At 44.4% G+C, this 15,119-nt stretch overlaps 1 protein-coding gene across 1 annotated transcript in view; it reads right to left on the reverse strand.

The window, feature by feature from the left end:
• Positions 1-11,938, reverse strand: part of SNTB1 (syntrophin beta 1) — a 331,812-nt gene extending 319,874 nt beyond the window's left edge. Inside the window, exon 1 of the mRNA XM_030218617.1 lies at positions 11,014-11,938. Within this exon, the coding sequence (XP_030074477.1) occupies positions 11,014-11,527 (514 nt within the window). The 5' untranslated portion in view covers positions 11,528-11,938. The remainder of the gene's footprint in view (positions 1-11,013) is intronic.
• Positions 11,939-15,119: the final 3,181 nt, after the last annotated feature.

The raw sequence follows: 15,119 nt of genomic DNA on the forward strand, positions 1-15,119 counted from the left end.
CTGCCTTTACTGTAGCAGGACTTGCTTAGCACACATATACCTTTGCTGACTCGACGTAAAATGCTTCCTTAAATTAGTCAGCTTTACCTTCTAATTCCTGTTACTTTATCTTATCTATATGTTCCACCTCCACTTTTGAGGTTTGAATGTGTTGACATTGTAAGTAGAATACTATGCAGTTTTGTATACTCTTATGTGAATATTTTTGCTGCTTTAACTGTTTATTGCCCATTTCCTAGTTGTACTTGCCGTATACCTTCTTGAGTGAATTTTAAAAGGCAGTAAATAAATCCTAATAAATCAATAAGTAGGCCTGTATGGGAGTGGAGTAGTAGCCTAATGGTTAGTGCAGTGGCCCGGGAACTGGGCTCAATTCCCACTACAACTCCTTGAGACCCTGGTTGAGTCACCTAATCCTCCATTGCCCCAAGTACAAAAAAACCCCCTTAGGGCCCTGTTTACTAAGGCATGTTAGCATTTTTAATGTGCCGAAAATTAGCGAGCACGTTGTGTAGGCGCCTATAGGGATATTGTAGGCGCACATACAGTTAATGCATGTACATGGTTAACACACGTTAAAAATGTTAACACACCTATAACACGTCTTAGTGAACAAGGCCCTTAGATTGTTAGCCCACTAGGGCTAAATATAATATACAAACCACTTTGCTTGTACCAAAGAAAGGCAGTATATCAAATTCATTGCTCTTACCTTATGCTAGAGATTATTTATTTCTGTGCATAATTTTCTTGCATACCCTTAACTTTGGCCTTGGTAGTATTTAATGTAACTTTTTCAGAATGGACACCTTTGTTAGTTCTGTACACTCATTATAGACAGAAGAAGATCAAAGTACACCTTTCATAGTTATCTAAAGTACACTGGAAAGGTTACAACCCTAATTCTCTTCCCCAAGATCCCAACAAATCTAGTACCAGTAATACATGGAAAAGGGCATGGGTATTGCATTAAGACAAGGCCTTAAATGGAATTTGTAGGATCAACACTTCTGGATGAGAATGGGCTGGAGACTGAGGGTGGGGGGGGTAAACTGGAAGGGGTGATGAAACCTGATTCAACTTACGCGGGTCTCAGCTGAAGTTTAGCCGAAGCCCACATAAATGTCTTATTCGGGTCCTGACTGAATATTGTCTGGGACCTGTATAAGCTCCAGCAGCCAGCACATAACAGCATAGCTCCAGATATTGAATCCTAGTGTCTGGACATAGCCCAGCATTGAAAAAATGCTGACCACCACCAGCTGAATATTGAGTGACCAGCCTCTTATTAAATTACCCTCTACGAGATTAAAACTTCAGGAAATGAACTACATCAACCCCCACCAAAATAGAATAGTGGATGCAAGAATGTCATAAATTGAGTAAAAAGCTCCTAACCAGTACTTTTGGTGCATTGGTTAGATTGAGGCAACTAATATACATATTCCTCAGAAAGATGAGTATTCAAGTGTATCAATTCTGAGTCTTGGAAGGCTTAAGAGGAGCAAAAGTCAAGAAAAACTTTTCAGATGGGTAGTCAGTAATTAAAGGAAGTCTGGGGTCCTCTGGGTGCTCAATGACATGCATAGTCCATTGGCGCATTCCTTCGGTGTGATGCTGCCTGCACATTAATAATGGGCTCAGTGCTGGTTTTATCCCAATGGCCTGGCTGATGTCACGAGGGGCAGGATAGCTGGAGGAAACAGGAGGACAGAGGAGAGCAGAGCAAGTCCTGTTCTCTAGGATTCTGTGTTATTCTCAGAAATGCTCTGATTCCAAAAAGTTAACAGGACAGTATTTACTGTTATAATAGAAGAGATTAGGAAATGCTTAAATATTGCCACTGACCACATAAATTAGTTCTCTAGACCCTGCAATCTCATTACCAGCTGCAAATGCTTTATTTGCACTACATATATTTAGAGCTGGTTTCTACAGTAACTATCATTAGCCGAGGCATTATTCCAGTAGAAGTATTTGCATTCTTTTGTTAGAATTGGTTGATTGATGTGCCATGAGGGCAGAGATATATGTACAGGCATTTCAAAGGCTGGAGATCTGCCCACTGTCTTGTGCTAGGTTAAGGACTTGGCACCCAATTTAAATGAGGAGGGTCATTTTATTACAGGGCACCTAGGCTAGGAGGGCAGGAAGGTGTTGATTTTATAAAGACACGCAATTGGCAATGTGTCCTTATAAAATAACTAGTAAAAAAGGCCCATTTCTGACACAAATGAAACGGGCGCTAGCAAGGTTTTCCTTGGCTCCCCTGCAGCCATCCATGTCCAGCAACCTTCCTCTCCCCCTGCGCCCACTGCAGCCACCCATGTCCAACGAACCTCCTCTCACCCCTGTCCCCCCGCCACCCATGTCCAGCGACCCTCCTCTCTTCCCTGCCCCCCCTCCAGCCACCCATGTCCAGCGACCCTCCTCTGGACATGGTTCAGCTGTGAGGCATGTTCCCCCCCCCCCCCCGGGTTCTGAAGTTGAAATCATAATGGCTACGGTGATGTCAGCCTGATCTATGGAGCCTAGCAGACCAACTTGGAATGAGCCACGGTCCCAGGCAAGTCAGAACACTGGAGGTGAGAATTATTATATAGGATAGCACAAATCCTGCAGAAATCATGCCTATATTGAAGGTGTGGACCTTTATGCCTGCTTGGAAGTACTCATAAATGTCAATGCATAAAGGGTTAGATTTTATATAAGGCACCTGAAAGTCTGCATGGAAAAAAATACACCTAGTCGTGTTCTCTAAAGTATGCCTAAATCTTATAGAATAGGCTTAAATTTCCATGTGGTATATAGAATACGCCGAGCATCTCTCCACGTGACCAAATCTGGTTGTGTCCATTTAGGCCATGTTTTACTTGGCGTAAATCCTGACGCCTATATTAGGTGCAGAGCAGGTGTATTCTATAATAATGCGCTTAGATTTTAGAAATGCCCGTTCCATGCCCCCTTTTCAACTATGACTTGGAGTTTATGCGAACCACATTAAAATATGCTTAGCGAGTTGTGCATGTAAATCATAATTAATGCCAATTAGTGCTGATAATTGCTTGTTAACATCCAGTTGACAACGCTGATTAACTAGTTAACCAATTAAGTTACGTGCATTGTTATAAAATACACTTCACTTTCTGCATGGAAATTAAAGCACGATATATAGAATTTGGGGGGGAAAGTGTTGAGACTCCACCTATTTTCTGCACAAACTCCTCCCCTGAACATTCCTGCTCTAAAGCTGGATACAAGTATAAAGCTTTAGAGCAGGAATTGCATCATCTATACTTTTCTGCATGCTGTAAGTTTAGAAGTTAATCCTTTTATGAGTGTAATTTGGCATTTTGAAGGAGATTCTATATATGGTGCCTAAAATATCGGCGCTGAAATCAGTTCCGACTACGTGTATTCTATAGTCGGCACCTAGATTTAGGCACAGATTATAGATTATGCTTAATTCATATTTCAGTGACTAACTCTACACACATCCATTTACACCAACAAAAACGTGGTATAAATCCCTGTAACTAGGTGCGTGGATTTTGGAATGCCCACGAAACACCCATTTTCCCCGCCTATACTAATGCCCCTTTTTGCCTGCGCACATTAGAAGTTAGGCACTCTACATTACAGAATGCGCCTAGCAAGTTGTGCGCCTATATTCTAATCAGTGCCAATTAACGCTCATTATCACTTGTTAAGTGCTGTTATCAGCATTCATTAGCTTAAGCTTGTTAAGTTACAAGCATTGTCATAGAACCTACGCCAATTTTGGCGCAAATCACTAGGTGCACTATATAGAATCCGGGGTTTAGGCACAACAATAGTTTGCAGCTACATACTGTACAGATATCAGGATTTTATTTACCAAATCAGCAGCTTCGATTAATTCAGTCTCTTTCAGTGAATATGGTTTCAACCTATCGATGATGTCCATGAGCTGCATTGATTGTTTGTATCCAACCTGTATTTTCATAGTATGCTAACTTGGTAGTTTGTCTTTGAAAATAACCGACAAGGTCCATGGATGAAAAAGTACCTGCAGACGGTGCACCTGCTTTTTCTGTGAGCAGATTTGCCCTGGAAATCAATCGGTAGGTCTAACAATCTAATCTTAAAGCAGTTTAAGAAAAAATATAATAAATTAAAAAAAACAAAAAACATGTCTGCTTGCCAATTTTCTTTACCAGCTAGACTTGAGTTACTCTTCCACTAGGACCCTTGGGAGGTTGTTTACTAAAGCTTACCTTATTTTTTTTTTTGTTACATTTGTACTCTGTGCTTTCCCACTCATGGCAGGCTCAATGTGGCTTACATATTGTATACAGGTACTTATTTGTACCTGGGGCAATGGAGGGTTAAGTGACTTGCCCAGAGTCACAAGGAGCTGCCTGTACCTGAAGTGGGAATTGAACTCAGTTCCTCAGGACCAGAGTCCACCATCCTAACCACTAGGCCACTCCTCCACGCCCTGCTGCAGATAACTCCAGCTAAGCTTTAGTAAACAACCCCCTTGGAGCTGAGAAGGAATATAAGGAGTCAAACTGTTATGTAGCGCAAACCTAGAAGCCCTTTTACTATGCTGCAGTGAAAGGATTAGCACGTGGGTTTCCCCATGTGCTGAGGTCACTTTTAGTGCAGCTGTAAAATGGCCCATTTCCATTTTTTCTATTAACGATCAGGCGCTAATTTCTAAATTAGTGAGTGGCCATTAGTGCGTGAGTCCTTACTGACACTTTTTTAGTAGGTGGAAAGGTACCTGCAGTAACCAATTAGTGCTGGGCACACTACTGTCCACGTTCACAGATGCCTGAACTACTGCAGGGCACTTGAGCACGCCCAGCGGTAGTGCATTTTGGCACGTGGGAAGCCCGCCATAGTGCTTACCGCCACTTAGTAAAAGGATGCTTTAGCAACTCTGACTTGTGTTTGTAGCGCCTCTTGGGTCTACCTTTGTGCCACTGATGGAGGACTGTTTACACCTTTTACAAAAATCTATAAAATATGAGAAGGGTAATATATAAAATGACAATTTTTTTTTACCAAACTGAGCCAGTACCGAACAGTACTTTTCTTGTGGTACTGGCTCACTTAAATATCATTTATATGGCTCTGCAGGACTAGTTGTAGACTTCATCACAAAAGATCTAACTTAAACCTTCCTAAAGTGTAATTAAGTTTTATCAAAAAATTGGCTTTTGCAAAATTGTTCAAGCAAATTTTATTACTGCAAACTTGCTAATGATCTGATTAGTACAAGACTGTCCAACTTTTTTCTATCAGGGGCCACATTTTATAGTTTGCAGCATTTGGAGGGACAAAACATGCGCCATCATATTTTACTATATGCTTAGTCAAATAACAGCAAAATATCATGGTGCATTGTCCCCTCTCCAGCCTTTAACTAGTCTCTCTTTCTTATGTACCATCCCCCCTCCCAAGTCTTCACCCACTCTCTCGCTTTCTTTCATGTACCCCCTAGCCTTTACCCAGTTTCTCTCTCTCTCAGGTACCACCCCAGTCTCTTTCCTCTCACCTGGCTTCAGATGCAGAAGAAACAGTGGGATTCCTGCTTCCCCACTGTGACATGGCATTCTGCAAGTTGAGTTGTATGGTGTCAGAAGTACATGGGATGGTCTTGTGGTTTTAAGTCTCCCGAGACTTGAAACCATATTAACAATCTAAACTTCCGACATGGCATGGTTGAACCTTACAGAGAGCTGAGTCATGGTGGGGAAGCAGGAATCCTGCTGTAAGCACCATAAAAATTGCCAAGCTTCTGAGGGCTACAAAAAAGCACTTGGTGGGCTGAATTCTGGCCTGTGGGCCATAGGTTGGATAAGCCTGGATTACCATGACTCTTCAACTCACTGATGATTTTGTATAACCTTTGTGAGTGCTGTCACAAATGTGAAATGACATATGGGAAAATGATATATAGTGCATGGAAAAAATTCCAGAAGTGAATAATTGCCTTTACGAAGTGGTTCACATAGCGGGGCATTTTCGAAAGAAACGTCTAAATCAGAATTTGGACGTTTTACAAAGACGTCCAAATTCCAAACCGGGAAGAAGGTAGGTCATTTTCGAAAAAGATAGACATCCATCTTTTGTGTTCGAAAATACCATGGACATCCTGTGATCTGGATGTTTTGCGATTTGGACATCATCGATTTTCGGCCATTTTCTAAAAAAAAAAAAAAACGTCCCAGTGTAAAACGTCCAAAAATCAAGCCATTGGGATGTGGGAGGAGCCTGCATTTTTAGTAGACTGGTCCCCCAGACATCCCAGGAAAGCAATAGGGCACCCTAGGGGGCACTGCAGTAGACTTCATAAAATGCTCCCAGGTATACATCTCACCATTACTCCCTTACCTTGTGTGCTGAGCCTCCCAACCCCCCCCCCCCAAAACCCCACTACCCCAACTGTACACCACTACCATAGCCCTTACACGTGAAGGGGGCACCTATATGTGGATACAGTGGGTTTCTGGTGAGTTTTGGAGGGCTCAAAGTTTCCTCCACAAGTGTAACAAGTAGGGGGGGTATAGGCCTGGGTTCACCTGTCTGAAGTGCACTGTGTCAGAAATCGTACGATTGCTGACACACTGCACCTACTACTAAACTACTCCAGATACCTGCATGCTGCTGTCATGGACCTGAGTATGACATCTGAGGCTGGTATAGAGGCTGACAAGTAATGTTCTTCACACTTTTGGGGGGTGGGAGGGGGTTAGTGACCACTGGGGGAGTAAGGGGAGGTAAACCATGATTCCCTCCAGTGGTCAGCTGGTCATTTGGGGCACCTTTTTGTGCTTTATTCGTAATAAACAGGTGTAGCTCAAAACGTCGAAGTTTTAGTGCTGGACGTTTTTGCTTTGTTCCATTATGGCTGAAAGACGTCCAAGTCTTAGGAACACCCAAGTCCCACCTTGAACATGCCCCTGATATGCCTCCTTGAGATTTGGATGTCCTTCTGACAGACTTTGGACAAAGACGACCAAAATGAGTTTTCGATTATACCGATTTGGACGTTTCTGTGAGATGGACATGCAAATGCCGATTTATGTCACTTTTTGGACGTCCATCTCTTTCGAAAATGAGCCTGATTGTATATTACATAGGCCTTCAAGTGATGTAAAACAGTGCTAAAAATGAAGAAGCTGTAATGGTCAGTTGAGCTTGGTCTTATCACGAGACAAAACTTTTTTGCCTCTTTTCTCTCTCTTTCTGTGCTTTATTGTTAAAGCCATTACTATATAACAAATGAGCGAAGATTAAATGGGTCCCATATTCTTTACTGATCCCTTAAAATTTAACGCAACCTAGTAAGAGTCCAGTTTCTTCAGGACTGATAAGCTATTGGAATTATGCTATATAACCCAATTGTTTCTACTAGATCAGTAAGAAGAATCCATTTATGAATTAAAGCTCTAAGCTGTGGTAAAATACTACATTTTATCACAGCTTCACATACTGTGGGAGTCTCACTAATCTGTGGTATCTCAATATCGCAGGTTAGAAACGCTCATGTAAATGAATGATCCACCTGGAGTTAAACCTCACAAGCTGTGTTATTTCTGGAAAAATAATGTCAGCTTTGACCTAATACACAGCCCAACTCTCTCAGGCAGCTATTTAAAGAAACACATAGAAAAAGCAAATCCCTCCCAGCCTCCTGATCTCACCAAGCAAGATCCTCCCAGGCTAATACCCCTATCATTTGCCCCCCCCCCCCCCCTTCCAAAGGCAGATCCTCCAGCATAACTGTCCCACTGCACTTCATAAAGGCTATGGTGGTTGATTCTTAGGACTGGGGGTAATTGTGTCTGATAACCTTAAGGTCTCCAAACAGGTAGAAAAAGCGATGGTCAAAGCCAGAAGGATGTTTGGCTGCATAAGGAGAGGGATGACCAGCAGGAAAAAAAGAGGTGATAGTGCCCTTATATAAGTCTCTGATGAGGCCCCATTTAGAGTACTATATGCAATTCTGGAGATCACACCTACGGAAAGATATAAACAGGATGGAATCAATCCAGAGGATGGCTACAAAACTGGTAATTGGTTTCAGTCATAAAACATATAGGGACAGGCTTATGAACCTCAACATGTATACACTGGAAGAGAGGCAGGAGAGAGGAGATATGATAGACACATTTAAATACTTCGGCGTTAATGTACAGGAAGTGAGCCTTTGTCAAATGAAGGAAACTCTAGAATGAGGGGGCATATGATGAAGTTAAGAGGAAATAGGCTTAGGAGGAATCTAAGGAAATACTGTTTCACAGAAAGGGTGGTGGAAGTGTGGAATGGCCTCCAGCATGGCCATGTCTTAAAAAAACAAAGATCTGCCTTTTACCCGCTGTGGTAAAAGGGGGCTTCGGCGCACATCAAAAATACATGCCGATGCCAGCACAGGCCCCCTTTTGCTGCAGCTTCGTAAAAGGACCCCTTAGTTTGGCACACACAAGTTATTCTCCTCTCTTTCTGCTAATGGTTTAGCCAGGGGAGAGAATCATTCAGCTGCCTGAGAAGAAGGCACATTTATTTAGCTGACTGCTCTGGTATAGTGAAAAGCACACCTCCACCTTGATAGCCGAGAAAGATCACCAAAGATGACCCAACAGTCTGTTGAGTGAAGAAGGAAAAGATCTTTAATTACCAAACAGTGCAGTCAGAGACCACGTACTACGGCGAGCGTTGGCAGTAAATTCGACAGAATGAGATCATACTCCCCACCCCCTGGCTTAGGAGTGGCGTTCATTACTGCTATGATATTCACAAAAATAAAAAGCTCCAAAGAGGTAGAGGAACGACACACTGCTCCAACTCGTGAAGAGAACAAAGAGTTTACTGCAAAGCACAAAAAAGAAAGACCCGACATAGGTCCATGTTTCGGTGGGAATGCCAGGCAGCAGAAGAGAGGGTCCAAAAGTACATAAGTCCAATAGGCAACACAAAAAAGCACAAAAGGCCTCCAAGGGTGGAACAATGCACCAACTTTAATGGAGGGAGACCAGACACGGGCAGTGTTTCGGCGCTCAAAGCACCTGCCTCAAGGGTCAAGAGTGACGTCTTGAATGCCAATGAGCGTGCGAACCGCGTTATGGGAAACTCACTCTACAATTTGATACAAGAACTTTAGCAAGTAGCAGCTGATTCCGTGAACCGCCATCAGGGAGGGGTCTGTAAAAATTGCTCTCTTTAAAAGCAATCCTCTATGTATGGTGCTAAAGAAAATGAAATCTACTGTCGTGTGTAAAGTGAGAGCATTACTTCCTCAAAAGGAAGAGTGCATCCACAAATGTCTCTGCTACTATCGCACAAATGGGTTGCTTTTAAAAAAGAGACCAATTTTAATAGACCTCTGATGCAGGTGGAATTCCCACCAAAACACAGACCCATGTCAGGTCTTTCTTTTGGTGCTTTGGAATAAACTCTGTTTTCTTCCTGAGCTGGAGCTGTGTGTCATTCCTCTACTTCTTTGGAGCTTTTTTTTGCATGCATAGAGGTGTTTCCTGTGTCTGTGTGGTACACAAAACTAACCCATTTTAAGATATTATCCCTAGAAAAGACCTTTTTGTTTATAAGCACAGAACAGAGTAGGACTGACCCAACTATTAGGCAAAACTAAGTGATCGCCTAGAGCAGCAGCTTCTTGAGGGCAGCAAAAAGCAGTAACAGTCTAAGCAAAGCAACAGATTGACAGCCACACTAACTCAAAGAAACATCAGCACACACTTTAACCTGTATTTTTAAAGAATTGTTTTGTGTGATGAACATGATTGCTGAATTTAGTTATCAAAGTCTGAGGAACTGGGGGTGGGCTGCAGGCTAAGCACATGAAAGTCAATTGGGGGATGTAAGCCTGATGGTTCATTGCCCTTGCACCAGCTTTGGGCAGAGACTGACATTAAATCAAGTGTGTTGTTATTAATGTCAGTCTCTGACCAAAGCTGAGTTGTAATGCACAAGATGTGACCATAAATTCTCGCTTGCAAGACAGCAAATAAACTTCAGGTTGATGACCCTTGTGATACTGCTCTGTGTCCAATAGCAGATCAAATCGCCACCTCCTATCCACTCCCTCACAAAGTTTTCAGGACTCTGCCATTGCTGAATCACAAAACTCTCTCGTAGTCAAATTCATGCAAAACATTAAAAAAAAAAAAAGACGACAAAGTATGTCAGATTTTCACATTTCCTACATCATTCCAGACTAGAATTCATCTCCTGTTCTGGTGAAGCAGCAATATAATTGTCAATCAGGAACCTGCTCTTCCCCTGTCTGTCCTCTGTATGTGAGTTAACACTTTGGAAGTATCAAGTGCGAGGCAGCACTGGTTATGAGCAGCGACAGAATGCAGTCTGTTCAAGAATCCAAAGAACTTTATAGCAAACTAAGACCCAATGTTATCTGTCTCTCTTTGACAAGGTGAGCTGGCATTTGTGCCGGGAGCTGCACCCTGTCACATGATCTGAAGTGTAGTTGTCCCACATGGAAATGGGGAAATCATCCTTAGTTTCCTGTCCTTACATCACACTACAATGGTTTAATTCACTCAGCCAGTCCCCCCCCCCTCCCGTTTCTTTGTATCACTATCTCTTTGCTGCTAACCCCAGCGCTTCAAATCTCTTAAAAGATATCATTCATCTAAAGCTGGTTCCATTTCATTTACAAGCCTGAAACATCTGTATCCTGCTACCTGTCAGGTTTTTTTTTTATTTTTCCTCTAGGCATGCAGTACTTAATTTGTCATTTGCTCCTTTGGCTTTACCCCGTTCCTTCCAAAGCATTTCAAATCTCTTAAAGATACCATTCACCTAAAGCTCGTTCCATTTCATTTACAAGCCTGAAACATCTGTATCCTGCTACCTGTCAGGTTTTCTCTCTCTCTCTAGGCATGCAGTACTTCCCCGCTTCTCTAATTTGTCATGTGTACGTTTGCCTTTACCCCATTCCTTCCAACATCCTACTGTGCAGAGCCAACAGGCAGTTCCTACCTTCCAGGACAACTTCTTTGCCAGCTTTCTTCAGCGCCTGCACCGCCTCATCATGGGTGGCATCGCGCAGGTCAGTGCTGTTCACGCTGAGGATGGCATCGCCTACATAAAGCGACTGGGTCTGGTCCGCCGCCAGCCCCTTGAAGATCTTGCTGATTAAGATGGGCATCTTGTTCTCCTTGCCCCCTTTGATGCTGATTCCCAGCCCCCCCAGCTCCTGCTTCGCCACCTTGATGCACCTTTTTTTGTTGGCAATGGCCTCCGGCACTTGCTCCGGCAGATCCGTGAACACCGTTCTGACCCCCTTAGGGCTATTGCCACAGTCGAGAGCCGGGCTGTTTCCAAATGCACCATTGGTGAGCCCTTTGAAGCTAATTTCTCCCCTGTCCTCGCAGCTTAAGGTCAGAGTCTCGGTGCTTAAGTTTGCCAAAACTTTGTGCCAGCAATCCCTCACCAGAACCTCCAGGAAATCAGTTCTCTGTCCCCTGCCTGTCACTGCTGCTGCCACAGCCATCTTCGGAGCATTCTTAAAATACCATGTGATCGAAGACAGGACTTTACTCAGAGAGTTCAGAGCCGACTGAAAGAGTTTGAGTGCCAAGTAATTGCTTTGCTTTTTTTTTTTTTTCTTGTCTGATCTTCTGATGGGGGTGGAGCAAGAGTTGGGAAACCTGAGAAGAGTTTGGAGCAAGAGCGGCAGAGTAAATAAGCTGCTTCAAAGCGGAGTCACAGAGACCTGGAACAGGAATCCAACTCACTCACCTGTCCCAGACTCAGCAGAGCCGGCGACTGATTTGCCCCCAGAGCTTTGTGTTCACCTCTTTTGTTTTTCCTTTCCTGCTTGGGGGAATAAGACGATCCTCAATGAATGTAGAGGACAGTCGCCATCTAGTGGATCTTTCAGATACTTTTGTAATTTTGTCTTCTAACTATAGTATTATATAACTTTTATACATTGTAACAAGACCGAACGTGGGAATGGTGACAGGCTTCAGTCTGTTCCCGCTTTCGAACTGCTGTCCCAAGAACTGTTTCACCACTCGGGCTTCTCCAGTTGACAGTCGGCACACACAAAGTTTCTTAAAGCAGCACAGCTTCTAGTACAAAACTGTTTAATCTTGTTTGCTCTCTCTCTCTTTCTCTCTCTCCCAAATGTTCATTTCCTGAATATCCCAGGTTCAAACTCAGTTCAAATAGTCTGGTTCACTGCCAAAACAAAAACCAAAACACAAACCTTCCTTCTTTTAACCCCACATCTCTTCTCCCCCCCCCCCCCCCCCCCCCCAAAAAAAAAAAGTCCAAGCCTCCTGGCTTTCTGTTTTAAAGTCTCTCTTATTAGGTGGTTGCAGGCTGGCAGTTCACCTCCCACTACAAAGCAACTTGTCTCCTGTGACCACCCGCTGCCCTCAATCCCCTGCAACCTTTCACTAGTGTATAATTACAGTCCATGTACATCTGCTCCTTCAAGGCTGGTGTGCTGGAACCCCCTGTCTCTCCTTCCTCCAAGCATTCCATTAACTCTGCCTCTCTGGCAGCTTGTTGGTTCCATCTCTCTCTTTCCTCTCAGCAGGGTTGCCAGCTGGGAAAAATTTTCCCAGCCCCAAACGAGCCGTAAACCCGCCCAAAAACCGCCCGTAGCCAATCCCCGTCTCACGCGTCACCAACCCCGCCCCCGCATCACCTAACCCGCCCCGTGTCACTAACCCCGCCTCCCACATCACTAACCCCGCCCCTACATCATCCCTGACGTCAACTCCGCCCCTGAAAGGCTTCTATTGGTCCAATTTGGACCAATAGAAGCCCCGGAAAAGCTTGTATTGGATGAAATTGGACCAATAGAAGCCCCGGAAAAGCTTCTATTGGACCGAATTGGACCAATAGAAGTCCCGGAAAAAAACGCCAAACTCGCACAGCAGCGACGGGAAAACCACCCAAAAAAACCGCATCCCGCGGCCGGCGAAATTTTCCCACCGCCGCTGGCGAAAACCTGCCCAATTGGGCGGTAAAACCGCCCACCTGGCAACTTTGCCTCCCAGGTGGGAGGAATCTTGTACTGATTTTTGACCCAAGGAAATTGAGCCTTTTCATCACTGCTCCCCCTCCTGGCCCTTGTCTGCCATAGCAGCTGCTCTCTCCAGTCTTTAACTTCCTCCCTTCCATGTGGAGCCCCTGGCAGGTTTTTGATCCTACCTCCCTGATTCCTTCCCTCAATGTCTTGTGGGGAATGTAGTCTTGACCCATACCTTATCCTACCCTGCTTAGACTCACCAGCCTCCTTACACACCCCCTCCCTCAAATAATTGCGACTCCCTGCTTCATCTAGGCTGCCTACTGGGGAGTTTGCAATTTGTGACAGGGCGTCAGCGTTCCCGTGAAGTTTCCCCGCCCTATGTTGTATCTCAAAGGAAAAAGCTTGTAAAGCTAAATTCCATTGGGTGAGCCTGGCGTTCTGACCCTGCATTTGTTGGAGCCATTTCAGGGGAGCGTGGTCAGTGACCAGAATAAAAGGGTTGCCTTGTAGATAATATTTCAAAGCCTCTATAGCCCATTTTATGGCCAAGCACTCTTCTATAACAGCGTAATGCTGTTCCGTAGGGTGCAGCTTCCTACTCAGAAAAAGGACAGGGTGCTCCTCCCCTCCAAACTATTGGGATAACACAGCCCCAATCCCGTCTCTGAGGCATCTGTTTGTAACAGGAAGGGTCTCTCAAAATAAATTCCTTTTAAGACTGGTTCCTGACACAAGAGGTCTTTCAACATTTGGAATTCACGGCGCTCTACCTCTGTCCAATTTAGGCCATTAGGGCAACTTTTCCTAAGCATGGCCATTAGGGTGCTTGACCTCTTGGCAAATCTAGGGATGGATCTGCGATAGTATCCTATCAGACCCCCAAACCCCCTCAATTGTTTTTTGGTGTGCGGTAGCAGAAAACCACGTACTCCCTGCACTTTATCTGTCATGGGTTTGATAACCCCACCCCCTACAATATACCCAAGTATTTTACCTCTTCACTGGCAAACATGCATTTTTTTGGATTCACTGTTAGGCCTGCTTGCCTAAGGGATTCTAAAACTGCTTTAACTTTAGGCAAATGGGATTCCCAATCTGGACTAAAAATAATAATATCATCCATATAAGCTGCTGCGTAGTCAGAGTGCCACCGAAGCAGCTGGTCGGCCAATCTTTGGCAGCACGCAGCCGCCCCATTTAACCCAAATGGCATTCTTTTAAATTGAAATAACCCTATAGGGGTACTGAAAGCCATTTTGGGCTTAGCCTCCTCTGTCAGTGGCACCTGCCAATACCCTTTTGAGAGGTCTAACATGGTTAAACACTGGGCACGTCCCAGCTTGTCAAGTAAATCATCTATACGAGGCATGGGGTAGGCATCAAACTGGGATATGGCATTTACCCTTCTGAAATCTATGCAGAACCTCTGGGACCCATCACTCTTTGGGACCACTACCACCGGACTGGACCATGGACTAACCGATTCCTCTATGACACCCAAGTCCAACATCTCCTGCACCTGCCTCACAATTTCTTTCCTCTTAAGCTCGGGTATTCTATAGGGCCTCTGCCTTATAATCCTGCCAGGCTCTGTGAGGATATCATGGGAAACCAAATGGGTTTCCCCTGGTAGGGGGTTGATAACATCTCGAAACTCCCCTATCATTTCCCTTACTCTGATAACAGGCTCCCCTCCCTCCTGTACATCACTCAGTTGGGGACCCAACTCTTCGGGAACTACCACAAACCCCTCTCTATCCACGGTCGCAATACATTTACATGGTACATTTGAATTCTACCTCTCTCATGCTTTACCCGATAAGTCCATGGGCCTACCTTCTCTGTCACCACGCAAGGCTCCTTCCATTGAGAAGTAAACTTATGAGGATCTGAGGCCACCATGACGAGCACTTTATCCCCTACTTGAAATTTCCTTACCTTTGTGCCCCTGTCATAATACCCTTTTTGGGTCTCCTGGCTCTGCCCCAGGGTATCCTGAGCAAATGCTGAGACCCTCCTAATCCTCGCTCTTAACTCCCTCAGGTACGCACTCACCTCCCTCGGTTCTTCCTCTCTCTCAACCCCTCCTGAATTA

Source organism: Microcaecilia unicolor, chromosome 1 (genome assembly GCF_901765095.1).
Source record: "Microcaecilia unicolor chromosome 1, aMicUni1.1, whole genome shotgun sequence".
NCBI classification, from domain to species: Eukaryota; Metazoa; Chordata; class Amphibia; order Gymnophiona; family Siphonopidae; genus Microcaecilia; species Microcaecilia unicolor.